General features: G+C 43.8%; 3 protein-coding genes across 16 annotated transcripts in view; 1 reads left to right on the top strand and 2 right to left on the bottom strand.

Moving 5' to 3' along the window:
* Positions 1–3,032: 3,032 nt before the first annotated feature.
* PTRHD1 (peptidyl-tRNA hydrolase domain containing 1) lies at positions 3,033–6,171 on the bottom strand. Its single transcript, XM_014857000.3, has 2 exons — positions 5,848–6,171; positions 3,033–3,378 (listed from the first exon to the last, which is right to left on the bottom strand). Exons 1-2 carry the CDS (start codon positions 6,169–6,171, stop codon positions 3,208–3,210), a joined length of 495 nt encoding a protein of 164 aa, XP_014712486.1. The 3' UTR covers positions 3,033–3,207.
* Positions 6,101–25,342, top strand: CENPO (centromere protein O). Of its 9 annotated transcripts, none has more exons than XM_070512507.1 (8): positions 6,101–6,241; positions 6,574–6,680; positions 7,980–8,149; positions 14,029–14,146; positions 15,030–15,289; positions 16,200–16,371; positions 17,108–17,274; positions 23,768–25,342. In XM_070512507.1, the coding sequence occupies exons 2-7, from the start codon at positions 6,635–6,637 to the stop codon at positions 17,242–17,244; spliced, it is 903 nt and encodes a 300-aa protein (XP_070368608.1). In that variant the 5' UTR covers positions 6,101–6,241; positions 6,574–6,634; the 3' UTR covers positions 17,245–17,274; positions 23,768–25,342. The 9 variants fall into 9 exon arrangements, with proteins under 9 accessions (XP_070368608.1, XP_044627989.1, XP_070368609.1 ...); XM_044772054.2 differs by having other exon boundaries at positions 7,980–8,161; XM_070512508.1 differs by lacking the exon at positions 23,768–25,342 and adding an exon at positions 22,070–22,200.
* The window catches only part of ADCY3 (adenylate cyclase 3), an 89,165-nt gene continuing 81,327 nt past the window's right edge, over positions 18,477–26,314 (bottom strand). For 5 of the 6 annotated variants that reach the window (XM_070512503.1, XM_070512502.1, XM_070512504.1 and 2 more), the window contains 7 exons: positions 24,741–24,822; positions 23,744–23,902; positions 23,063–23,209; positions 22,131–22,250; positions 21,006–21,129; positions 20,181–20,305; positions 18,477–19,518 (listed from right to left, as the gene is read on the bottom strand). In XM_070512503.1, coding sequence (XP_070368604.1) covers positions 19,336–19,518; positions 20,181–20,305; positions 21,006–21,129; positions 22,131–22,250; positions 23,063–23,209; positions 23,744–23,902; positions 24,741–24,822 — 940 coding nt within the window. In that variant the 3' untranslated portion in view covers positions 18,477–19,335. The remainder of the gene's footprint in view (positions 19,519–20,180; positions 20,306–21,005; positions 21,130–22,130; positions 22,251–23,062; positions 23,210–23,743; positions 23,903–24,740; positions 24,823–26,314) is intronic. The other variant, XM_070512500.1, reaches the window with a different exon arrangement.

The following is a 26,314-nucleotide window of genomic DNA, read 5'->3' as shown; positions in this document are numbered from 1 at the left end:
CAGATTCTTGCTCTCCACCTTGACTTCTTCCTGGAAGCACATTATACACTATCATAATGTGTTGATGCTAAGTCACACACATTTCTTCTTCACCGTTTAGATTGCTGCCTCCTGGGACCAGGCTTCTAGATAGCACCAGAATTTCTGATTCAGTAGGTCTGGGGTAAGGCCTGCGAATTTGCCTTTCTAACAAGTACCCAAGTGATGCTGCTCTAGGATCTAGGAATCACGCTTTTGAGAACCACTGATCCAGTTCAAATGATAATGGTCCCAGCTGATACTAATAAGAAAATCTGCTTCTTCCCTGCTACTGTCTTGCTCTCATTCAGGATCACACACGAGTCCCCGTCCTTTCCTCTCTTGGGTAGAAGTTTATGCTATTTGTGCTCCGATCTCGGCTTTAGGGATTTGTTCTCTCTCAGCTTTGTAGACTCTTCTCTCTCTGGCTTTATCACTATATCTCAAAGCAGAATTCGGAATTTAAAAAATAATTTTTTTAAGGATGCAGTGTCATTTGGAAATATTTTCCTAATTGTCTTGAATGGAAATAGCAGGGAGTCCTTAATGATTGTTGGATGGCATCACTCCCTAGCAGATAAGGAATTAGACAACTGGCTTACTTAACTGAAAGCTCTTTCGAGGGCAGCTCTTTGAGGGCTGTGTCTTATGTCTCTTTATGCTCAGATTCTAGCACCAAGTGACCAGGCATGGTTCTAAGGGATTTGTACATACTAACACATTTAATCCATATAACTTCCTATCTTACAGATGAAGGAAGTGGGGCTCAGGGAAGCTGGTTACTTGCCCAAGTTCACACAGCTTGACTATATGAGAGGCAGGATTTGAACTCAGGCCATTTGACACCAGAGTCTGAACTCTTAACACTATCCCATGCCATATGATACAGTGCTCGGTAAGTTTGTTCAGGTTTATCAAAGGCTACATGCTTTTGGCTTCATAGAAGAAAATTAAGACAACAGGTATGGTCAGCAACTTTCTTCCTCCTCTGATCAATAAACTTGTATGTATCCATACCTTTCCCCACTTCCTTTCCTTCAGTCTTGAAAAAGGAGCTTTCTTTCTCTGTTCAAGGCTACTCCTTCCCTCTGCCCTTGACCCCATCTCTTCCCTTTATTCTGGATTTCTTTCACCAGTTATTCTACTTAGGAACTTCAAACTCTGTTCTGCCTACCCACCTTCTCCTCACCCATCAACTTGCTCAAGCATCCAAGAAAATTCTCCCTATGGGACCAGCATTCACCTTTTCAGCCTCTATTCAATTGCTATCTTCTCTCCTCCCATTCAAGCTTCTTGAAAGAATAGTCTCTATCTCCTACCTCCCCTCCCATTCTTGTCTCAATAGACTCCAAATGATTCCCACCCTCACATGCTATTTATTTTTTAAACTCATTTATTTTTTTTTAAAAGGAAGATTAGCTCTCAGCTAATATCTGCTGCCAATCCTCCTCTTTTTTGCTGAGGAAGACTGGCCCTGAGCTAACATCTGTGCCCATCTTCCTCTACTTTATACGTGGGATGCCTACCACAGCATGGCTTGCGAAGTGGTGCATAGGTTTGCACCCGGGATCCAAACAAGCAAACCCTGGGCCACTGAAGTGGAACTTGTGAACTTAACTGCTGTGCCACTGGGCCAGCCCCTCACATGCTATTTAAACTGCTTTCACCAAATTAATCAATATGTTTCCAATTACTAAATGTTTTCAGTTCTTATTTACTGAAATTCTATGCTGCACTTGATTGCTCTCTCCTCCTTGAAACTCTATGCCTTCACTTAGCCTTCTGGGGTTGGTTCTGCTCTCAGCAGTCTACCAATTCTCCCTGGGAGACCCTACCCACTCTCCTCGTTTCAAGTGACCATCTCTTACAAAGGAAAATCTTCGTATATAGTATCTCAGTAGTCTTGGTATCTACAGGGTGTGTGTGGGAAAGCATACCTATATTACTGTGTACACTTCTCTCTGTATTAATTATTTATATATCTGTCTTTTTACTAGATTCTTAGTTACCTGAAGGCAAGAACTGTTTTACTCATCTTTATATCCTCTGCTCTTATATAGCCTGCCATAGTAGACATGCAACAGATATCTGTTGAACAAATTATAACTTTGCTTTACAGATGTCTAAGCAGTTTCAGTAGATGTCTCCAAATGTTTATAGAAATATTATAAACATTGTACAGAGTGTTATAGACATTCAGAGAACATTTATCATTTCTGGCTGGGTAAGACTTTGTGAAGGTGATACCACTCAAGCCAGAAATAGTTTAAGTAAAGTCAGAGAAAGGAAAGGGAGGGGAGAGTACTAACATTCAATTACAAGCCAGAGACTGGAGGGCAGCAAATGGAATGTCTTTGTTGAAACATCAAATTTGGATAAGCAGATAGAAGATTCACCTAAAAAGATAGTTAGGAAACATGATGCGGAGGGCCTGAAGGCTAAGCTGCGGGGTTCTGACTCTACTCTATGGGACTTAGAGCCTGTGCTGCACAGGGCGCTCAATGACGCTATACAAACCTGGTGGCAGAACACTGGCTGCATTGTAACCAGGAGACACTAGAGGTGAGCAGACCAATGGGACACTGACGAGCAAAACGAGAGCCTAATACAGTGAGAAAATAGATGGCATACTTGATAAATTTCATCAAACCTAAGAAAGATATATTTTAACATCTTTGAAATTGAAATACATCTTACAATTAATTGCATGTCTTAATTGGCAGCATTTCTTCTTTCTGAACAACACATAAAATAATGGTGTATCTTAAAGTTGATGTTTTAAATTTAATGAATACGATATCTGGATGTGAATAAGAAATAAGGAATTCAAAGGCAAAGTTTTAACCTGGGTGATTGGAAGAACTCCATTATTCCTAACAAAAAAGGAAGGGTGTTTCCTTGACCCCTGTTTAGGAGTCAAACCAAATCTTCTATTTGAGCAACGACCCATAGATGATATTGCTGCTCACCTACTTCCCCATCTGAACTTATTAATAATTAAAAATAAGAGGAGGTACTTATTAATGACAACTTTAATATGAACATGTGTTTGACCCTCAAGGAACTGCCATAATTTAAAGGGAAGAGCGTGTTGCCATTGAAAGGAATACATGATGCTTAGGGATGGCCAGCATGCAATTTCTGGATCCAGCTGATACTCAAATATATCAACGCAATTGATAACATCAGTCATTTGAACAACCGGAACTTCTTCAAATACTGGTTCACTTCTTCCTTGGGGTAGGGACGGAGCGCAATGCAAGTGGCGATATTCTCTGGCTGTTCCAACCACAGCATGTGGTCAATGTTCTTCTGTTGCAGGGTCTCAGCCAGTAACTTTAGGGTGGTCTCATCTGGGGCCTACAAGGAACGGAACATAGAACACAGACTGAACCGCCCATTTAGGAAGTATCAGAAGGCAAAGAAAAAAACAGTATAGGGGTGTTCCTCTTAACTGAAAGCAAAGGGACAGCTCTACCAAAGAAGGAGCTGTAGAGCATGTGTCTAGAAGCAACAGCTTCATGGCTCCATTTGCCATTCACTCTCTGAAGGACTTTGGATAAGGTGCCTGCAGGTGGGAGCGGGGAGAGGCTTAATATTCCTGGTTATAAAATGGAGATTTTTCTCTTTCCTCTTGAGATGCTGAGGGAATGCACTCTCAGTAATTATGCTCTCTGCATTTTTTAGCTCTTTTAGGGCTGGTGCCCAAACAGCCGTCCGTAATCCTCTGCCCAGCTCTTACTTTATGAGTTGACTACTGAAAGGATTTCTAAAATCACATCACCTCCACCTCCCTCCTCCCCTCCCACCCTACTCTGCACAAACCTAGATGGATTTTCCTTCTGCTGGGATAGTTCCCACTTGTTAACTCAAAGGAGGGCAAACTATTCTCTAACATCCTTCTGAAACTGTTTCTCATCATCCTTATCGCCCATGAGGAATCCCATTAGAGGAAGTATTAAAGCTATCACTCAGAAGATAAAGATAATTAGTATGTTATGTTGCCTAAGGTATATTTTTGCCTATGAAGGCAGAAGTCACTAAGATAACTAGAGGTTCGTCTTATCAAATTAGAGGATGCTGGGATTACCACTCTTAATCTATTGAGTCCTTGCGCAGAGCCATGCTGAAGAACTCACTGACTTCCCCTCCTGCCTTCTTCAGCACCAGGCAGCAGCATAGCACAATGAGTGAGTGAGTCCAAACCCTTGCTCTACCACTTACCGACTGTGCGACCTTTGATGAGTTACATGACCTAGGTGGGCCTTTGTTTCCCCTTCGTAAAACAGGGATGATGATGCTTCCTAGAAGTAGTGAGGATTCACTGAAATTAGGCTCAGACCTGTGCCTGCCACACAGTAAGCACCCAATAAATGAAGTTAATCTTGGCATTGTCTAATATTTTATTGGTCTTCATGGCTACAACAGCACCTTAATTTAATCAATGGTGACTCCTAAGTCCCTTTCTTGAGTCATGGCTAACAACCAGGAATCAGAAGATGTCTTTTAAACTCAGAGGAGTCACTTAATTTCTGTGGGCTTCAGATGTCTCATCTGAGAAAAGGGGTAAATATATTATCTGCCTGAAAGCAAGGGAGTGGGGGATGTCGGAACCACGGGAGCCCTTTGTCCTACAAAAAGAATCTAAACAAAAAGCTATCTGCTTCTTTTCTGCCTGCTTATAGGTTCTCAGGACATTTTCCTAGAGGTTATTGTTTGATGTTTCACTACCCAACAACAATTTTTCTCTTGAAACATAATGTGTTTTTGCCAGCTAGCCATGAAGGGATTACCCGCCCCCCTCCACCACAGGGTTCTGGTTTATTTATTAAAATAAGCAATTTTTTCTCATTATAAAATATGTGCTTAATGTAGAAAAACTAAAGAGAAGAGAGAAGCATTAGGAAATAACCAAAATCTCACCACCCACTACTTAATATTTGGATATATTTATTTAGTTTTTCCTTTCAAAATCTGGATCATTTTGTACGTAGAATATATAGTTCAATTAGCATCACCTTATGAGCACTCTTCCATGCCAACTAGATATGCTCCAAAAACATGATTTATGCTAGCTTCATTATAATCCATTATAAGGGCATAAATTAATTTAGCCAATCCCTAGTACTGTAAATTGAGTAATTTCCACATTTTTTACTATTATAAAGGGCTCCTGTGAATATCCTTGTACAATGCTCTTCCGGTGCATCTTATTATCTTTTTAGGATACATTTCCAGCAGCAGAATTGACAAAGAGTAAGGATAAGATCTATTTGGCCATTTCCAAAAAGATCCTCATCGCTATTTTACACCCCTGGGGGCTGATATTTCTTATGCTAGGTTCAACTTACACGTACTAGGGTTCGCATTTATTTTCACATAACTTGGCGTCATTCCCAGGGAAGTGCTTCAGTTTGACTTCACTCGCAGTGAGGAGCCCGCGTCCTTATGCCTCTGGATCGGTGTTGCGGGAGGGAAGGGGACTGTACTTCTCCGCGCGGCATCAAGAGGCCGGGCCGGTGCACACTCAAAGGTGGGTCTCGCTCCACCCGCCTCCGCCCTCACAGGGGCGCAGGTGAGAGCGCAGGGGTGCGGGAAGCGTTAATAAGGGACCGAACGCCCACTGTTCACACAGTCAGGTCGCGCCCAGCCAAGGGAAGGCTCCCTGGGCAATAGCTCGAGATCAGAACCCTTTCCAAAGTTTAGACGTTAGACTCCTCTCCACTAAAGCCGCACCCATTCCCCGAGGTTAAACCCTCAAACTCAAGACCACACCCACTTCCGGCCTCAACGGCCTCAGCGCCCCTCCCGCTCCGCCGAGTGCCTCACCTCGAGGACCACCTTGCGCATGCGCCCCAGCTCCCGGAGGTAGGCAACCGTGTGCGGGTGGTCGCGGTGAATGTGCAAGGCCGCGGTGGCTGCGTGACAGGCCTGTGCCACCAATGCGCCCGCCGGCCAGGAAAACGGAGTCTGCGATAGATCCTTTCGTAACACCAAGTATTGTACCAGGATCTGCGGCTCTGCGCCGGAGGCCGCCATGTTCCTGCCCAACAGAAAGATCGGGCCTACTCCCCGGTGCATGCCGGGACCAGGGAGGGGCCCTGAGCGCTGCCATGTTTTTGTACGGTGGGAGCGCAAAGCACGCTGGGACATAGAGGCTGATTTTGAAGGAGAGGATGGCGGGAACTCTCGTCCGTGGCCTGAGTGAGCAAGAGGAGAAGAGGTAAGGGGGAGGTAAGACCCGGGCACGGCCGGGACCGCAGCCAGGGTGGAAGGCTGACGGCCTCTTGCAGCTCCTTCCGTGTGCAAGGAAACTCGGCTGACCCAGAGGGGCCCCCGTGCGCTCGGGAGCGCGCAGGGCCGGGAGGTAGACGTGGCCCCGCCGACTCGGACCCGGGGAGCGGGCGGCTCAGGGAAGGGGCGTCCTGGCGACGACGCTCGGGGTCTCCGGGGACGGCGGGTGCGTGCCTGCGTTGTGTGCGCCCTGCCATTGAGATTTGACCGTGTGTGAATAGATGTGACTTTCTTGTCATTTTCCTTTTGCCTTCGAGGAAGTTAGGTCCCTATTACCGGTGCCTGGACGGCTTCAGAGGAAGGCGCCTGGAAATCGGAGGACATGGAGCTGGCGGATACTTTAAGGCCAGACGGCGACCCCAACGGAGGTATTCAGAGGGTCGCCTTTTCCCCCATACTCCTGCTGCCCAGAGATGCCCCCCGCGTTGAAAGAGCCCTTTCCTCCTCTTACTGATGTGTGACCTGTCCTGTTTGGGAGCAGAACGGTAAAAGGCACCAACATTGAAGACAGAAAGGGACAGGCGGCTAAGGTCATTGGATAAGGAAAAATTACTTCAAGTATTTCTAGGCTCTTGCTCCTTTCTAAACCGATAGGTTGCATTCCTAGTACGCTCAGTGTTTATACCAGAGCTACAGTTTGGCCAGTGAGGTCTCTTTCTTCTCTTCCCAGGACTTTTTGGAGCCGTTTGGGCATTACTCCTGTGGAAGGAGCAGTGCCAGGCAGTGACTTTAGTGTTGGTTAGATCTGGGTTTGAGTGCTGGTTCTGCCATATATAAACATTGTGGCCCTGGGCAAGTTATTTCACCTCTGCCTCAACTTCTCCCTCTGGAAAATGGAGGTGAATATTTGCATTGTGGTGGTTGTTGTGGAAATTAGATAAGTAATTCTTTTAATGCTTTTCAAGTAAAGCATTTAGCACATGCGTGATGTATAGGAAATATTGAACGAATGCTTGATTTAATTCTTTATATGCTTTGCAAGTAAAGAGTCGAGCATAAGTATTTTAATAATTAGGAAATGTACAGCAAATGCTTTGTTGTTAGAGCTGAGTAGCATTATGAAACTGTGACCTTTACTATAGCAGTCCTTAGTCAGTCTCTTGCCTCCGAATTTCTGTCCAGGGGTGAGCTTGTTTTCCTAATACCCAGTAGTATTTATGGATAGTTCCCCTTAGCGTGTGTCTTTATTGTCCTGTGCTTCTGACACTTTTCAGAGCCTCAGAGTTCTTATTCAAGCCTCTTTGGATGTCTAAATACAGAGAGTTGTGCATTAGCACTTTGGAAAAACATGCATAAAACCCAGTTTGAAAAAACAGTTCTACATTTTTAAAATCAGTGTCTGAGAGAGTCAGTGAATGTGGTGACCTTGTTTTCCTCTGGGTCACTATTGTGGATAACTGAGATTAGCCATATTCGGATAATACACTCTTTGGACAGTGTCCTGGTTAGGGACTGCTTGTACATCAGTGTTCTGCCTAAGAGATTGCTGATTGTTGATTTCTGTTATCAGCTCCTCTGGTTTTATAAATTGTGGCCAATGTCTAACAGTTTAGATGGCCACAAAGTTCTGAAAAAAGGGTCACCCTCTGTTCTTCCCTGAAATGCTTCCTGTGGCCAGAATTAGAAATCCTTGGCTCCTCGTGAAATTCCCTTTTTACTTTCCGCAGGTGTTTTAGCTCACTTGGAAAGACTAGAGACTCGAATGCACAGATCCCGTAAAAAATTGGAAGAGCCACAGACAGTGCAGGCAGAGGAAACCGCCCTTGTTACCGAGATTCAGAAACTGAGACGTCTGCGAGATAAGCTGAGGGCAGAAGTGAAACGACGTCAAGCTGGAGTGAGTAGAAAGGTGATGTTGGCAGGCTTTCCTGGGGCGTCAAGAACACACCTGATTTGAGAATTAGCAAATTTGTATAATATGTATACATGTGATCTTGTAGGATCAATTTCAGTCTTTGATCCCTCAAATGATCAAGCCTGTAGAGTCTCAGCTAATATCAATTTCAGCTAATGATCGTCAGGCATTCCTGATGGGCCAGGCAGGTTCTTCTCAGTCTCTTCATCTGCCCTCACAGGCATGAACCTGTCACCTCAGGCTCAGTCTGACTTGAGTGATTGGTGCTTTTGTCATTAGCACCATCTTTCTATTACCCAGAATTGAAACCTCATGGTAAACTTTGACCCTTCCTTCTTTTCAGTTTTCTCTGTAGCCCAGGTCCAGGCAGCAAGACCTGTCAGTTTCCCTTTAGATTGTCTCTGTGCTGCTTCCCCCACTCCACTGCCATCGCTCAGGTATTAGCCACACATGTTGTAAATATTTGTCAGGTGATTTGGATGCCAGGATTATTGCAGTAGTCTGCTAGTCGGTTCTCTTTTAGTATTTCTACTTCTCGAATCCTGCACAGCCAAGAAAGTGCTTCATAAAACACTGCATTATTCCATTGCTCAGAAACCTTCAGTCACCATTCACTGCCCATGGATAAGGTCAGCCTTCCTTTTTTTTTCTTGCCTTCCCTCCTTCTCTTCCTTTTCCCCTCTTTCTTCCTTCCCTGTTTTCCTCCCTCCCTCCCTTCCTTTGCTTTTTTATTAAAGTAGAAGATATATTTAAATATATAAATTGCACGAATCTGAAAAACCTTTTACAAAGTGAGCGCATCTGGTAGGTATCACGCAGATCACAGTATAGAATATTCCCAGTGCCCCGGAAGTCCCCTCTTGTATCCTCCTAGTCATTTCCCTCAAGGTAACCACTCTTCTGGTTTCTGTCACCATACGTTGGTTTTACCTGTTTTTGAACTTTATATAAATGTAAAACGTATAAACTCTTTTATGTCTGGCTTCTTTTGGTGAATGTCATGTCTGTGAGATTCATCCATATTGGTACGTATGGTCATTCTTTTTTATTGCTGTATAGTAATTCCATTTTAGGAATATTCCACAATTTATTTATTCTACTGTTGGTGACATTTGCGTTGCTTCACTTTGAGGCTGTTAAGAATAATGCTGCTAGGGGCTGGCCCCGTGGCCAAGTGGTTAAGTTCGCGCGCTCCGCTGCAGGCGGCCCAGTGTTTCGTTGGTTCGAATCCTGGGCGTGGACATGGCACTGCTCATCAAACCACGCTGAGGCAGCGTCCCACATGCCACAACTAGAAGGACTCACAACAAAGAATATACAACTATGTACCGGGGGGCTTTGGGGAGAAAAAGGAAAAAAAAAAAAATCTTAAAAAAAAAAAAGAATAATGCTGCTATGAACGTTTTTCCCCCCTGTCTTTTGGTGTGAAAATATACTTTTCCATTAGGTATATTCCTAGTAGAATTGCTGAGTCACAGAGGATGCATATTAGCTTTAGTAAATACCGTCAAACAGTTTTTGAAAGTGATTGTACCAATTTTACATTCCCAGCAACAGTGTATAGGATTTCCATTGTTTTTCATCTTTACCAATACTTAATACAGTCAGTTTTAAAAATTGGTCATTCAGATGGGAGTGTAAGAGTATCTCATTGTGGATTAATTTGTATTTGCCTAATAACTAATGATGTTAAGTATCTGTATTGGACACTTTATTGTGAAGTGTGCTTTTCAAGGCTTTTGCAAAAATTTTATTGGGTGTTCTATCTCTTATTAAATTGTAGTTTTCTTTACATATTTTGGATATGAGATGCAGCAAAAGCAGTTCTAAGAGAGAAATTCATAGCAATACAGGCCCATCTCAACAAACAAAAAAATCTCAGATAAGCAATCTTAAACTACGCCTGACAGAACTGGAAAAAGAAGAACAAACCAAGCCCAAAGTCAGCAGGAGGAGGGAAATAAAAAAAAATTAGAGCAGAAATAAATGAAATAGTAGTGTTTTCTCAGTTTTTATTCTAATTTTGGTAATTTGTGCCCACTCTCACACTCTTTTCTGTCTCCTTGATCAATCTTGTTAAGTTTTATCAGTTTTGTATTAATAGCCTTTTCAAAGAACCAACTTTTGGCTTTGTTGATTTTCTCTATTGTACATTTGTGTTGTTTTTTCATTGATTTCTTCTCATCATTGTTTCCTTCCTTCTACTCTCTGGATTTAAATTACTATTCTTCTAGCTTCTTGAGATGAATACTTACTGATCTTTTCAGTCTTTCTTTTCTCCTGTGTATGTATTTAAGGTTGTAAATTTCCCTCTAAGCATAGTGTCTTAGTCCATAGGGGCTGCTGTAACAGAAATACCATAAACTGAGTGGCTTATTAATAGCAAATATTTGTTTCTCACAGTTCTAGAGGCTGGGATGTCCAAGATGGCACCAGAGATTCACTGTCTTATGAGGACCCTCTTCCTCGTGGATGGTGATCTTCTCACTGTAACCTCATATGGCAGAAGGGGCAAGCTGGCTCTCTTGGGTCTCTTTTTATAAGGACACTATTCACATTCATGAGGGCTGCCCCATGACCTAAGCACCTTCCAGTGGCGCCATTTCCCAATATCATCACTTTGGGCATTAGGTTTCACCATATGAATTTTGAGAAGTGTATTTCTTGATTTCCAAAAATTTGGAGATTTGTTATTTTTTAGTTACTGATTTATAGCTTAATTCCACTGTGACCAGAGAACATGACCCAGTATGTGGTCGGTTTTGATAAATGTTCCATATGTATTAAATGTAGATTTTCCTTTTGTTGGGTACTGTATTTGATGTATATCAAAGCAAATGTGTTCATCATGGTCTTCACATGTTTTACATCCTTATTAATTTACTTGTCTGTTTGTTTTATCAGTTACTGGGATACATGTGTTGAATCCTTCCACTTTGATTGAGGATTTGTACATTGTTTCCCTTTCATTCTGTTTTTATTGTATATTAGGTGCAAACAAATTTACAATGATCATATCTTACTGGTTGAGTTAACCGTTTATCATTATGAAGTATTTCTTTTTAATTAAAATTCTTGCCTAAAGTCAACTTTGTCAAATATTAGTATAATTACAACCCTTTTTGTTAGGATTTGCATTGTAAATTTTTTCTTTCTACTTTCAGTCTTTGGGTGCCGTTATATTTAAGGTATTCCTCTTATAAGTAACATATAGTTAGATATTTTTAATCCAGCCTGACAGTCTTTGTCTTTTAGTTGGAGTGTTAGTCCATAAACTTTTAATGTGATTACTGATATGTTTGGATTTCAGTCTACCATATTACTATTTTACTGTCTGTCTCGTTATTTGTTTCTCTTTTCTCCTCTCTTGCCACCTTTTGGATTGATCTTTTTATTTTTTTATTATTCTGCTTCTCCATTAGCTTGTTAATTATACATTCTTTCAGCATTCTTTTAGTGGTTATCCTAGAGAAAAAAGTATGTTTTTTCTTATTGGAGTATACTTCAGATTACTACTTTTACCACTTTCTGGATAATACAGAAACCTCCTAGCATCTTTTTTTTTTTTTTTTTTTTAAAGTTTGGCACCTGAGCTAACAACTGTTGCCAATCTTTTTTTTTTTTTCTGCTTTATCTCCCCAAACCGCGCCCCGCCCCGTACATAGTTGTATATCTTAGTTGTGGGTCCTTCTAGTTGTGGAAACCTCCTAGCATCTTAACTTTTCTCTCCCATACACACTCTTTCATGTTACTGTGGTCATGTAATTCTGCATATGTTTAAACCCTCTGAAACATTTCTGTTGTTTGTACAGTCATTATTTCCTTAGAGTTATACACATATTTACCCTTTTCAGTGCTCTTTATTACTTCTTGCGTTTCCATGTTTTCATCTGGGGTTAATTTTCCTTGAACATAAGTAGCTCTTTTTGGTACTTCTTTAATTGTAAGGCTGCTGGCAATAAATTCCCTATTTTTGTTTGTCTGAGAACACCACTATTTCACTGTGTTTTTCATTTTTTAAGGATAGTTTTGCTAGGTAATAGAGTTATAGATTAGAAGTTATTTTCTTTAATACTTTAAATATATCGTTCCATTGTCTTCTGGTTCATAGTTTCTGTAGGTGTTAGCTTATTGCTTACATATAATGTCTTTTTTTTCCTCTGGCTGTTGTTAAGATTCTCTCTTTGAGTTTTAGCAAATTTATGGCATAATGTGGCTAGGAATGGTTTTCTTTCTTTATCCTGCTTGGTGTTTGTAGAGCTTCCTAAATTAATTATGTTTTTCATTTATTTTGGAAAACTTGGATAGTATCTCTTCAAATAATGCACCTGCTTCATTCATTCTTCTATTTCCATGGCTCCCATGTATGGAGTTTTTGGGTTTTTTTTTTTTTTTTTTTTTTTTACTGTGACCTGTGTCTTACATCTTTACTAATTTTCTTATCTTATTTTTTCTCTCTGGGCTTCTTTAATCTGGATGTGGAAATATACCTATTTTCCATTTCACTTATCATCTTTTCTTATGTGTCTAGTTGGCTTTTTAACCTGCTGTATTCCTAATGTTAGTTACAGGGTTTTTTGGTTTCTAGGATTTCCATCTGATTCTTTTTTATAAATTCCAGCTCTTTGGTATGAGTTCTCCATCTTTTAATCTATTTTAGTGGCTATGCCTGATCATTCAAATAGCTGAATCCCCTTGGATCCATTTCTGTTGTCTTCTTTTTCCTCTTAGTTTTCAGTCATCTGTTCCTCTTTCCTGATATCCCTGGTAAAATTCTTTGATTCAATTTTGGGTATTGTGTATGAAAAAATATAGATTTGTTTTTTTCCAGACAGATAGCATATGGGCATACCTCCTTAATCCAGTTGAGGTGGTCTACTTCTGGTTTGTCATAGGGTGTTGCTCTTTTTTTAGGGTCTTCAATTGGAAGTTTTGGTATGTCTTGGGGACAGGTCTGTCAAGGCCCCTCTTCCTTGGCAGTCCCTGAGCTCCAAATATTTTTCTTGCAAAATCTGTTTAGTTTTTTAACTTTTAGCAGCTTCTTTCTGTTTGGTTTCTTGGTGCCCAGTCACGTATATGCACTTCAGGATTGGCAAATGTCTGGAGGGCAAATTGCACGCAAAACGTTGGGTTCCTTTTCCGTGCGATCTTGGCCTGTAGAAAGGCTGCTTTGGTAACCTTGGTCTCCAGTTTTTGCTTTCAGCATGGTGCAACTGCTACAGAGGTTAGCCTGCAGCTTTCCGTTTGGCCCCTCTGCCTTGTGATAGAAATCAGCAAATGCTCTGAGGGAAAAGCCGCAGGGAAAGCCCAGCTGACCTCAGAGCATTTATCGTCCATGTTCGGTCTGGCTGTTTTGGTTGTTCTCTAGTGCTTTCAGAGCATTTTCTGTTTGCTTGCACATTTGCTTATTTAATTTTGGTGTTTCATCCAGCTCGTATAGTTCTCAGAGAGAAGGTTAGTCTGATACCATAGCTCAACGTGTACGTCATAGAGTCAGTATTTCTCATCCTGCACAGTCTGACCCACGCTTCCCAGCCTTGCCTCCTCACAGCCGTTTCACTCACCCTGTGCTCCTCCTAGATGTTCCTCACACCCTTTTCTTTCTCCTCTCACAGTACTCTCCATTCCCATCGAATTCCTAATTGTTCTTCGGGCCGGCACAAGTTCTACTTCCAATTCCTAGCATTGTGACCCACAAGATTCTTTCTCTACTGTGAATGCATAGCGCTAACTGGCCACTGTAGCATTTCTTAATTCATTACATAATAAATACTCTGCGTTTAGCTTTTTTCCTGTTAACTGAGGGCAGGGACTTCGTGTTCTGTCCTTTTACCCAGTTCAGTTTGCTGCATATCTTGCAGGTTAAAGCATCTACTGCCAATGTAGAACCTGACCAAACATGGGAGATCACTGAGCAAGAAGTTTTGGAAAGAAAATGGGAAAACTTGAAAGCTATTTTGCAGGCATATCGTTTTACAGGTATAATTTTTTCTGACCTGTTTCAGTCTGTCTCTCTTCTCTCTCGAGTGAGTTTGCTAGATGTATTGTTAGTCCTGGACTTATTTCATGAGCATTGCTTTTGCCTCCTCAACGTATACACACAAAGCTGGTATACTGTTTGTAGGCATCTCTATCTGCAAGATTGGCCTCTTTGTGCAGAGGACGACTGGTTAGTGGCTGGTTTGAACTGTTCATTTTAGCTATTAAACATGTGCCAGACCTTGTAGTAGAACTTCCTTTCTTGCTGGCTTGCTTTATGCCACTGGTCAAATCGTTTGAACCCCTCAACTCTCTGTTCCCCCATTAAAATGGGGATTTGGTCTCCCCATCTTCTGTGTCACAAGAGGATTGTGGGAAGAACTGGGGACTTCATAAATTATTAGACACTCACGAAAAAAAGAATAGATGGGGCCGGCCCAGTGGCCTAGTGGTTAACTTCATGTGCTCTGCTTTGGCAGCCTGGGGTTCACAGATTTGGATCCCAGCTGCAGACCTACACATTGCTCATCAAGCCATGCTATGGCAGTGTCCCACATACAAAATAAAGGAAGGTTGGCACAGCTCAGAGACAATCTTCCTCACCACACACACAAAAGTAAATTGAAAATTACAAAATCTCTTCCTCAGTAATTTGATATTTAAGATGTTTCTTTTCCACCATTCTTCTGTGGTTTTAACAACTCAAACTCAAAGTGAGCTACAGTCAACGAGAAGAAAGAGTATGGTGTTTATTCATTCAACAAACATTTGAACACATACTGTATGTACTAGGCAGTGTTGAAGTGACTTGGATGCACAGATGAATAAGATACTGCCTTTCCCTGACATGCGTTGAAAGAATAACATTGTCTTGTGTGCTCAGGGCTCAGCGGGAGACTGACCAGCCGAGGAGTCTGTGTTTGCATCAGCACTGCTTTTGAGGGCAACCTGCTGGATTCCTATTTCATGGACCTTACCATGCAGAAACCACTTAGGATCCATCGCCATTCAGTTCCAGTCTTCATTCCCCTGGAGGAACTATCTGCAAAATACTTAGAGACTAACATTCAGCACTTCTTGTTCACTGTCTGCGAATACCTAAATGCTTACTCTGGGAGGAAGTACCAGGCAGATCGCCTTCAGGTATCTGTGTGGGATCTTACAGAGCATTTTATGAACCCAGGATAGGCTGAAAAGGGACACATTTTCTTTTGTATTTTAAAATGTTTCATAACTCTGAGCCAGAAGTTTGACCATCATCCTTCTAACGCTTGTTTTGTATTTATATACAAGCTGTTTTCCACCCTCCTTTCTTCCCCTGTTGAAACTCTGGATGATGTTGAAGCATGGATACTAGTTAAGGGATATTCACTCCTGAATGGTGGTCCTCGAGCTTTTCTACTTCACCCTTTCTTCTCCTCACAAAGTATAACAGTTGCTGTACTTTTAATTCTACAGGGATTTATAGAGTACCTACTATGTGCCAAGTGCCTTGCTGAGCCTTGGGTATAGATGCAAAGCAGAAAAATGGTTTCTGAAATATTAGAGGGATACTCTCAACCTTTGCCTAAACTCTGTCCTACCTTCTTAGGGTTGCGTTTAAGCTAGGGTTGGGATTTTAAAAAAAGACAGGAAGTGAATGCAAATAAGGAATAAATGCGTCTTGTAAGCTTGGCATTTCCCCCTCTATCATTTAGAGCTCCTGGTTGTCAGTTAGATAAACTTAAATTGCTTTGTGAATGCAGATGTGAAGCATCTTAACCATATATGTGACAACGACGAAACTGTTGACAGAAGTAGCATCTTCCTGCATTCCCGGCTCCTGGCCAAGTCCTTCCTGGAGGCCTTTCTAGGCTGCCACCAACTCTGAGTTATCTTATAAATCTCTGTCATTAGTCCTTTTGTTAGGCCTCTTTCTGTCCTTCATTTATTCCTCTGAAATTTAATGGACCCTATTTTTGGCAGGCATGTTTGAAGTGTGACAACTACTCAGTGCTTTTGGAGCTGTAATCATCATATACTTTGTCTCTGTCTTGATCCCCACCCCCATCAGAGTGACTTTGCAGCCTTTCTGGCTGGGCCCTTGCAGAGAAACTCACTGTGCAACTTGCTGTCGTTTACTTACAAAGTGGAGCCGAGGGGTCAGTCCTTCCCGCTTTGTGCTAGACTGCTGTATAAGGACCTCACAAGGACCCTTCCAACTGATGTCACCGTTACTTATCAAGGTAGGAGGAAGGATGCCTCAGTGAAGAGAGAGTAATATGCTCTGGGTTATTCCGATTGAAATAGGGACAGTACATCATTTGGACCCCGTGAGACACGTTGTTCGGTTTATGGACAGAAAAATACAAAGAATATTTTCCTTATTTCTACCACTTTTTCCTCTCTTCTTTGTACGTAGTAAACATAATTACCCTAGCTTTCCCTCCTCCTCTGCTCCATCAAACCCTGCCAGTGTTCTTTCAGCTTAGGATTTGTTTTCATTGGAGGCCCCTCTTGAAGAGACAGCTAATGAGCCTGAGTCATTGGGTCACTTGTGGTGAGAGATCCAAAAGACTTATTTCACAACAAAGACAAGTCAGTGTACACTTCGCTCTCTAGAGGCTATTCTCTAAATGGGAATTTTTCAGGGCTGGCTGAGAGAGACTTTTTGTGACCTTGTTTCTGTTAAATATACCATAGTAGTGCGACAGGGGCGATAATGAAAAATAGGATAAAATGTTTTAGGAGGCAGCAGTTTTGAAGCTGCCACAGATTTCAAACCATAAGTTTTAGATTTCCCTGGGCAGAGTCTGTTCTAAGTTTCTGGTCTCAAAATTACATTGGTCCAATAAGAGGCAGCCTCTCTCAGCTCCAGACCAGAAAAGAAAACAAAAATCCCATGGGTCCAGAATCTCAGTGATCCAGGTTCTGATTCCCCCAGTTGCACTAAATGAGATTGATAGAATCTTTCTTTTTTAGGGATGGATGCATTATCCACCTCATGGGAAGAACAGCGAGCATCCCAAGAAAATCTGTTTCGTACGAAGCCCCTACATCACGTGTTTACTTCATTTGCAAGAAAAGGAGAAATGTTGGATATGAGCCTAGTCTCCTAGAATATTATTTTCATTGGGAACACATCAGAAGTGAGTAAACTGGTACTGTGCGTAGTCTCAGGCAAGGCCCTGGGAACTGAAAACTGTTGAAAGGCTCAGACGCCTTGCTTGGGGACTGGCCTTGCAGTAAGAACGAACACCCACCTCACTGGGATGATAAGGGGCAAGTTTGAGTCTATAGACATTGGCATTTTGGGACAATTTTCCATGACTGTCTGGTGACTTGTTAAAACGTTCCAGATCTGTTCTTTTGAGACATTGACTTAATGATATATTTCAGCTGAAAATCAGAATAGTTTGTGGGGCAATAGAAGGATGTTTTGTGGGAGAGAGTGTATGTACCATTCAACTAAAGAGTAATTCTAGCTTTTATGGAAGCTTTAAGTAATTCTGCCTCGTTCTCCTATCCAAGACTTTTGAAAAGAAAGTTCTTAGAATGCTCAAGTTCATAGTATGAAATGAATGATAGAGTTGAGAAGGGAAGTGCATTTAATCTTTGGTTTGGAGCAGTGTATTTTAGGCCACTGCTTTGTAAAGAATATTTTACCCATCATACTTTCTTACATCATAATCAGCATTCTGTGTTTCCTAAAACCTCTCAGTAGAGAGCTGAACGTATGAAGTCACCTATAAAAAATCACGGTCGAAGTCTGCTCATGACTCAGTTGTTGCAAAGAGAAGCAGACCCTCCCTCAGCATTTCCTCCCCCTCCTGCAAGCTCTAGGTTATGGCTCTGCAGTTGTCCCATCTTCTGGTCCGATTAGTGTACCATTTATCCTTATAACCATGGCCTTGCATCTGCTGGCACTTTTTGTTCCTTGGCTTATGGGAGTATGTGTAGGGCCAGTGCACAGATGTGAAAATCTGTGTCTGGCTGGTGAGGTCCTACCATTTCAATTCCTGTCCCTCCTTTGCCCAATCACAAACAGGAGTCATTACTACCTTTACTGCACAAGGCGCAGTGCTGCATTCAGGCCTCACTCTAAAGTGGTCAATTCCTAGACCTGAGGACCAGGAAGTAACCTACAAGTGTGAGAGTGCCAGCTGACCCTGGGAGAAGCACAGGGGAAGGGTTAAGCCAGCTCAGACCACCATTTAGAAGAAGGCCTTTAAAAACAGAGAGATGTCTTAGTTCAAGCTCTTGCCTTACCAGTGGTGTGATTGAGCAGAGCACTTAGCACGTCTCAGGTGAGAGGGAATAAGGTAGTGACAAAATTTTCACAATGATCACATTCAAGTTGAATAAAGCTTTTAATAAAACAGTCTTGTTCTTTATCAATACCTGTAAATTCTTTTAAAGCAGTAGCAAAGGCGACTGTAGCAAGAGCTCAAAAGGCAAGGCAATATCGGAAAGTGGTTTTTTAACAGAAAGTTAAAAATATAAATGTAGAAGATCTGTTTATGTATTTTCCTTTCAGAAATAAATTCCTTTTCCCTCCCTCCCACCAGGTAAAAGGAAATATTGCACTTTCTGCTCTCATGACTAAGGTGACAGGGGTTCCAGAAGAACTTTTCAAGATTATCAGGAGCATTAGGACAAGGGCCCTTTCACCTAACCTAGGCCATGTGGAGACAACCAGGTCTGCAGAACGAAAAACACTGCTTCCAGCTTACAGCTGGAGAGCAGAGCATCCGCAGCGGTTGTCCCTCCCTGCGCAGCGGTTGTCCCTCCCTGCCAAACCTTATCAGAAGCAGAGCTGCCCTCCCTGCGCGCAGCCCGGCGGCAGAGGCAGCTGCGTCCCACTGCCGACACACCCTGCTCACAGTGGCCATGGCCTCTCGGGGGGAATAAGGGCTGGTGGGAACTAGGGCTCTGGAAGGATTGTTCCGGTACTATGCCTAAGACCCCTACTCTCCGGGGAAGCTATAGGCGCACCGCGGAAGAGCAGGGCCACCCTCAGAGCTCACATACCCACGAACAAATGAAGGCTCGAGGAGGTTTTTAACCCTAAAGTCTATGTGAGTGTGCACTTTGACAGTTTGCAAATGTTGGAGCTTGGTGTTTGTCCTTTTCCAAGGCCTTTCTTTGATTCCAAAAAAATAAATTCTCCCTTCCCATTTGGACTAGTGTGGGGTAGGGCTAGAGGCCATTCAGGAGTTGTCTACCACCTGGTGGGGCAGTGTAACAGAGGAGCCGTTAGGGAAGGCAGCTGGCTTGTCACGTCCCTTCAAGAAAAAGGTCAGCAGCTCCCCCTTCCCTTTCACAAAGATGGGCCCTCGCCTCACAAATCGGAAGCCGTACTCTCGAAGGATGGCTTGTGTTTCTTCCACCACCTGTAGAGGGAGAACAAAGTACAAGGGTTTGGGGTTAGAGAGTGAGCCTAGACTAGGGGCACCCAGATGCGTTACCACAGTTTACCCACAGGTCCCAGTCCTGTAGCCCTCTTCTCCAGACCTGCCAAGGCCAGGCCCCTCACTCCATGCACAGTGGATCTGGGGCAGAGAGTAGTGGAGCACGGGGTGGCTGGCCTGGGCCCTCCCCCCTGCCAAAGAGAGACTTAGTGTTCTGTCTTCCTGGGAGGACAGCCACAGGTCACCTACGAGGCAGAACTGTTGTTGGGAACTTTTGCTCCCTGCTCCTCTGTCCCTTCAGCCCCTTTTGTGGAGCTTTCCTTCGAGACCCAGCTGATAAGAGATCAAGGTGGCTTCAGGGGGAGCTGCTGGAGGCACAATACATCAAAAGTTCAGACCAAGAGGCAGGATATTCTTACCCAGAACTTAGACCTGGAGAAATGAGGTTGAAGTATTTTCTCCCTTCTACTAAGGATAGGTTTGGAGGCATCTCTTCCCACTCTTGGCCTTAATCTCATAGCACTGCCAACTTAAAATTCTGGGCCAACAGAAAGGAAGCAGTAGTGCGTGGCAAAACGTGTTGTTCCGATTTTGTTCCCGTTCCCTGGACCTGAGCACACGCTTGGCTCTGTTGCTGGACATACCTGAATGTTGCCCATGACCCCTGTGGACTCCATCCTGCTGGCTACGTTGACTGTATTGCCCCAGATGTCATAGTGTGGTTTCCGGGCTCCAATGACCCCAGCCAGTACCCCTCCTTTGTTCATGCCTGGGTATAAAATTCAGGACAGCCACACACCAAACCTTACTATCTCTCAGAAGCCACCAGCTCCTCTTTCATAGAATTTGCCACCTGATTCCAACCACCAAGCTCCTAATTATATAACATATCATATTCCTCATTAAGCTGTCTCTCTAAGCCACCAAAGGGCAGAAACCAGTCTCCTGTTTATCCTGTCTTCACTCAGCTTGGCAAATGTCAGCTGCACCCAATACGTGAATTAATTTACTCAATACAGAAGTTGCTAGTTTTTCTCCTAACACACACCTGGTACTTCACGTCTCCTGTGACCTCACCCAGAAGGTGTGAGACCTCTTTCCAGTAGAGGGTAGCAGGTGACATTAACTCCTACCTAACGGGCTGGACTGGGGCGAGCAAAGCCCTCAGCAGGCGTAGAAGATCCCTTGGAAAGGCAGACAGCAAACTGTGCAGCCAGATTCAGAAGGAAGGATATCACTGTGGGCACTATGGGCCAGGGGCAGCTGCCCATCCTTTCCTGAGTCACATTTTCAGTTTGATCATCTAGAAGAGACTGGACTTGAAGATCTTTATGGTCCCTTCCAGCTCTGTGAGCGTGACTCTCCCCAACCTGAATGCCTCAGTTCTCTCCAGGCCTCGAGTCCTTCCTGCTGATTTGCTGAGTCCCCTGCAGAAGGGAGCAAGGGGCCAGCAAGCTTTGAACCCTTACCTATACGCAGCATGAAATTGTTGAAGGACTGGTTGTTGATGTTTGTAAGTGTATCCTTCATGGCTAATGCAAAGTCAGCCAGATCAGCCAGGTGCTGCCAGCGCTCCTTGTCCGACTTTTCCTCCTGTGCAGAGAGCAGCAGCGAAAGCATTAGGAGCCAGTCTGGGCCATGATGGCAGCAGCGCTCACCTGCCTTCCCTGAACAACATTCTGGAGGTGAATCCCTCCCTCCAGCTAGTTAAAGGTCTTATTCTCTACTTCTTCTCACAAAGGAGTCAGCGACCTCTTTAGCTGTGACTTGTCACTGTGACAAAGTTCACCTCTGTCCCTTTAGGTCCAGGGCAAAAACTGGGCAATAGTAGTGGCAAAGAAAACCCCTACCCAGCCCAGCCGGTTCCTGTCTGCCCTGTATCGGATCGTGAGTCAGGTCTCATCTCCACCTCATCTGAGCCTGGTCTTTAAAGCTGGGATAGTTGTCCTCATTTTGACTCAACTAGGTTGCAAGAACTTAAGGGTGATGACACATCTTAGACATGTTTCTTTAAACTCATCCGTAAACTGGAGATAGCAGTAGTACTTTCATCTTATAAGACACTTGTAAGATCAAATAGGATAACATTTCAAGAACAGCCCTTGGGACCAGGGACCCCACAGCTTATTTCCTGTCCTGGTAGCTAGAGAGCTGGCTCCATGGGTCTGAATTAATAAAAAAAAACAGGCTGATGGCAGCCAGTGAGCTCTCAAGATTCCCCTTTTCTAACAAAACCACTTTCCCAACATTGACATTTCATTGTTACATAATTGTGGAGATGGTTCCTGCTCCTCAGCCTTTACGAATGTATAGAGCATTAAGGAGGAATGGCCACGGTTACACGAAGCTCCTGCCTGGCCTAAGCTGTGGAACAAGTGGGTGGGTGTGTGTGCTAATCTTTCTGCTCATTAAACTTTCTCAGTAAACCTGATTTTAAATTTGCATTGCGTGGTGCTAGCGGTGTCTGTGACCGCTTTGTACAGCAGTACTTAATGTTAGCTACTCTTGTAACTTCACATTCCCCACATGCTAGGTGTGGGCTGCCTGTCTCTTGCAGAGCCCCTTCTCCTCCAGCCATTGAGGTGGTCAGATACCTTGTTGGAGCTGGTAAAGCCGTTGGTGTTGACATCTGGGGTGACTCCTGAAGCTGCCATATACGTGCTGCCAATGGTTTTGATCTTGGTGATGACCCGGAATTTAGGATTGTCCAGGAGCTGAGGCCAGTATGAAGGAAGAGAGAACTGTCAGCAGAATCACGGGAGATGAATGAGCCAAATAAAGGACAGATTTGCCTGTTAATGACAGCTCCAAAAGACATCCAAGAGATGTGTTCCTATAAAAGCTTTATTTATTCTGCTACATGATCCTGGGCAAACTTTCTGATTTTTTTTTCCTTTTTTTTTCTTTCTCCCCCAATCCCCCAGTACATAGTTGTATATATTTTTAGTTAATGGGTCCTCCTAGTTGTGGCATGTGGGAACGCTGCCTCACTGTGGCCTGATGAGAGGTGCCATGTCTGCGCCCAGGATCCGAACCGGCAAAACCCTGGGCTGCTGAAGGTGGAGCGCACAAACTTAACCACTCGGCCACGGGGCCGGCCCCAAACTTTCTGATTTTCTGAGCCTCAGTTTCTACAATCGTAACACCGGGATATAAATGCTAATCTCCTAGGGTGGTTGAGCACATATGCAAAAGCATTTTTCCTGGTTATACAAGTTACCCAATAAATGTTTACTGACTGAATTTGAGGACAGGAGGCAGCAGAGGAGCTTAAGATCTTGTTTTGGCCAGTCCTTATCCTACGAACTTGTACGTGATTTCCCAGGCTCCCACATCACCCCTCAGACCTGACACTTCCAGATGGCTGCAGAAGCCCATATATTAATTATGGGGAGGGGCTTATATGGAAAAACAGCCAGCTAGAGTAACTCTCCAACTTCTCTCTGAGTTCTGCAGCCTGTCCTGGGATGTAATCTGGAACGAGCTGGCTTTGTGGCAGGAGGAGGGGGGCAGGATGGGCACTCACAGAGTCAAAGTCTGAGATGATCTCATTGAGGAAGCGCAGACACTCGATGCCACCATTATTGATGCTCTCCTCTGTGTAGAAGTCAGCAAAGTTGGGCAGGGAGGCAAACATGACTCCAATCTCATCGTAAGACTGGCTGTACAGCTCCTAAAAAGAGGCAGGGCCCAGTGCTCGAAGTCTGACCAGCTGACTAATGTGCTACAGAGATGAATTTCTCTTCTACACCCATGAAAGGTGCAACCAGCTTTTTGGACACAAACATCTCCCAGATTATTCCAACTTTGAATAATTAGAAAGTAGCTTATCACAACTTGGAATAAATAAAAAGAGCTTCTCTAGTCCCTGTAACAGCCCCAGCTCTGAAAAAGAGGGTAGAGTAGAGTTAGGAGGTGAGCCATAAGAACCATTCTATTTGAGGTCACAGTTGATAAGCGGGCTCTAGCCAAGGCCTTGTCTTCTGAAATGGGGCCTCACAGAGACGTGTGGCCCACAGAAAAATGTCTATATCGCAGTGCCCTTTACAAAAACCTGTGAAAGCCTCCTCTTTTGCTTATACTGCAGTTGCTGGTTGGGTCCAGCCCTGCCTGAGCCCTAATGCCATGTTGTGAAAAGGCCCGGCTCAGAGGGGCTCCCTGGCAGGAACCCAGATGAAATGACTCTGGACATGAGGCCACCCCTCACCTCATCTCTCTTCTTGGACCCCAGGAAATGGCGTGCCACGTGCTCAGGCAACATGTTGGTGACCAAGGCCTCGTTCCAGCGTCGCATCTCATAGACACGTTCCTTCTGGTCATGGACCTCAATCTTCCACAAGAACAGTGTCCGCGCCAGTTTTTCCACCTACGGACACAGACAGAGGCAAGGCAAGGTGTGTGCTCTAAGCTGGCCATCTGATGGGAAGATGAACAATGGGAACTTAAATGGAGGGGCTCCACGTAGAAAAACTAGAAGGAAGATGGCTAAATGGAAAAGGAAATAATACCAGAAAGATCTACTTAATCAAAAAAGGCCACCCTACAGCTGCAGCGAGGATCCCAGCCTCTGTGGTTATAGCAGAGATCAAAGAGGCCTTCAGGATGTGGGGGCCTCGTGGGACCTAATTTTAGCTACAGCTGTCTTTTGGGTGGTGGCAGCAGTGGAATCTCCTAGCCCAGGGAGGAGTCCCCATTTCTAGCGGGCTCCATTAGGCCAAGTGGCTTAGGAAGGCTGTACTTCCCCTGGCAAACCACTGGGTGGCACTTGAGCTAACACGGAGCACTAAGTCCTTGCATGGATACTTGCCCCTCTTTTTTTCCTTTTAACCAAACAAAAACTTCATTTGCTTCTTTCCTTTTCTGGCTCCATGGTCAGTGTGTTAGTGACCTCCAGAGCCAGGGTGAGTGAAGATCCATGAGCCCCTGGCCTGGGGACTACAGATTTTATCCAGGCTTTTGAGTCCCTCCCCCCATGCTTCCGTCCGCATGAGGAAGTCAGAAAGAAGAGGTAAGGAAATGTTCTCCTTGTATTACTAAGGAAGAAACCAGAAAATGGATAAGGGGTGGCTTGACCAGGGTCACATGCCATGTTGAGTGAAGGGATCCAGCATTCCATAGGAACTTGGGTTCTCAGATTCTGGGACTGCTTCCCAGGAGGCCCTGGTAGGTTGCGAGAGAGGAGAGGAGGGTGTGCAGGCACTCACGTGTCGGGAGAAGTAGTAAAAGCTCAGCATCATGATGAAGACCATCACTGTCATCGAGTACTTAGAAGGCACCAGGGGGAGCCTGTGGAGCATGAGTAATGCAATTGAAAGAGCACCCGTGCTGCCCTCTTGGAAGGAAGGGAGTTCATTCCCTCTCACTGGGTTGTGCTCTTTCCTGTCACCTGAGGCCCCAGAAACTTCGCCCAGCTCCTTAAGCATCTTCACATCGAGTCCTGCCCACCTAACCAAAAAAGGCCACCCTACAGCTGCAGTGAGGACCCTGCTGGGCAGGAAAGCTTTCTTAAATCACTGGGCTCCTGTCTAACAGCCAGCCAACCCCTGACCCCTCCTGGCTGCACTTGGAATCCACATCAGGCTGTTCCCCAGATGTTTAATAAACTCTGCATCCCCTGACCACAGAAGTAGCTGTAACCATGCAGGAATTTGGAGAGAGGAGACTAACATCACAGTGATGGGACTAGGGCACAATTTCACCATGCGTTTTTAAAACTTTCATCATATTTGTGTGTGGAGCTATAGTTAATTATTTTCATTATTGTATAGTATTTTGTTGCATGAATATACCACAGTTTATGTACTCATTTACTATTGATGTCATTTGGATTGTTTTGTTTTGGATGTTTGTGTGTTTATGTGGCTGTTACAAACAGTGTGACTCTGAACATTCATGAACACATATCCTGGGACATATCCTGTGCATGAATTTCTCTAAGGTATATATGAGCAGTGGAACTGCCAGGTCACAGGTCTATTTTCAACTTTACTGAACAATTCCAATTGGTTTTCTAAAGTGGTTGTACCAGTTTATACTATCAGAACTGTATGAGTTACTATTGTATTTGATTGAGAATTCTTAACTCTTGCCAAGCTGGTAGGTGTGTAATGGTCTTCCGTTGTGGTCTTAATTTGCATTTCCTTAATTACCTGAATGCCTTTCATTTACTAGTGGTCATTTAGATTTCTTTTGTGAAGCATCTATTCAAGACTTCTATCCATCTCCTGTTAGGTAATCAATTTTTTAAAAATTTATTTGAAGGTCCAGTCAAGTCACTGAATCATAAAATTCTAATCATAAATTCTAACTCTAAGAGCTAGAAGAGATCTTGGAGAATTTCTAGTCCAATATCCTTTTCAAGAGGAAATCTGGAAACCAGCGTGCCTGCGGCCGCACAGAGGATCAGTATGGCAGGCGAGAATCCAGGTCTTCTGGTTTGAATCAGCGTTCTTTCCTCCTTTTTCTGCTGTCTGTCCTGCCAGCCAGTTAATTGCAGCTACCAGCCTTTTGGCAGTTCCTTCTCTTCACCTTGACCCAGCTCTTTATCCCACCCTCTGAACCACACTGCTGCTGCCCTCCAAGCACCTCTCTCTGACTCAGGATGGCCGGGTCACACTAAAATCGTTCCACCTCTGCCCCAGCCCTGCTAGAGACACATCCTACCCTCTGTAACTTGAACATCCCACATCATATGCCTCTGTAAGGGGGAGCCCAGGGGCTTGGCTCATGGTATTCCCTGTCTCTAGAAGAAAGGGGCTGTTAGTGCAGGCCAGGAGGG

The sequence above is a fragment of the Equus asinus genome, chromosome 6, assembly GCF_041296235.1.
Source record: "Equus asinus isolate D_3611 breed Donkey chromosome 6, EquAss-T2T_v2, whole genome shotgun sequence".
Taxonomy (NCBI): Eukaryota; Metazoa; Chordata; class Mammalia; order Perissodactyla; family Equidae; genus Equus; species Equus asinus.
The sequence above is the reverse complement of the archived record's forward strand: the minus strand, read 5'-3'. Positions and strand labels throughout refer to the sequence as shown.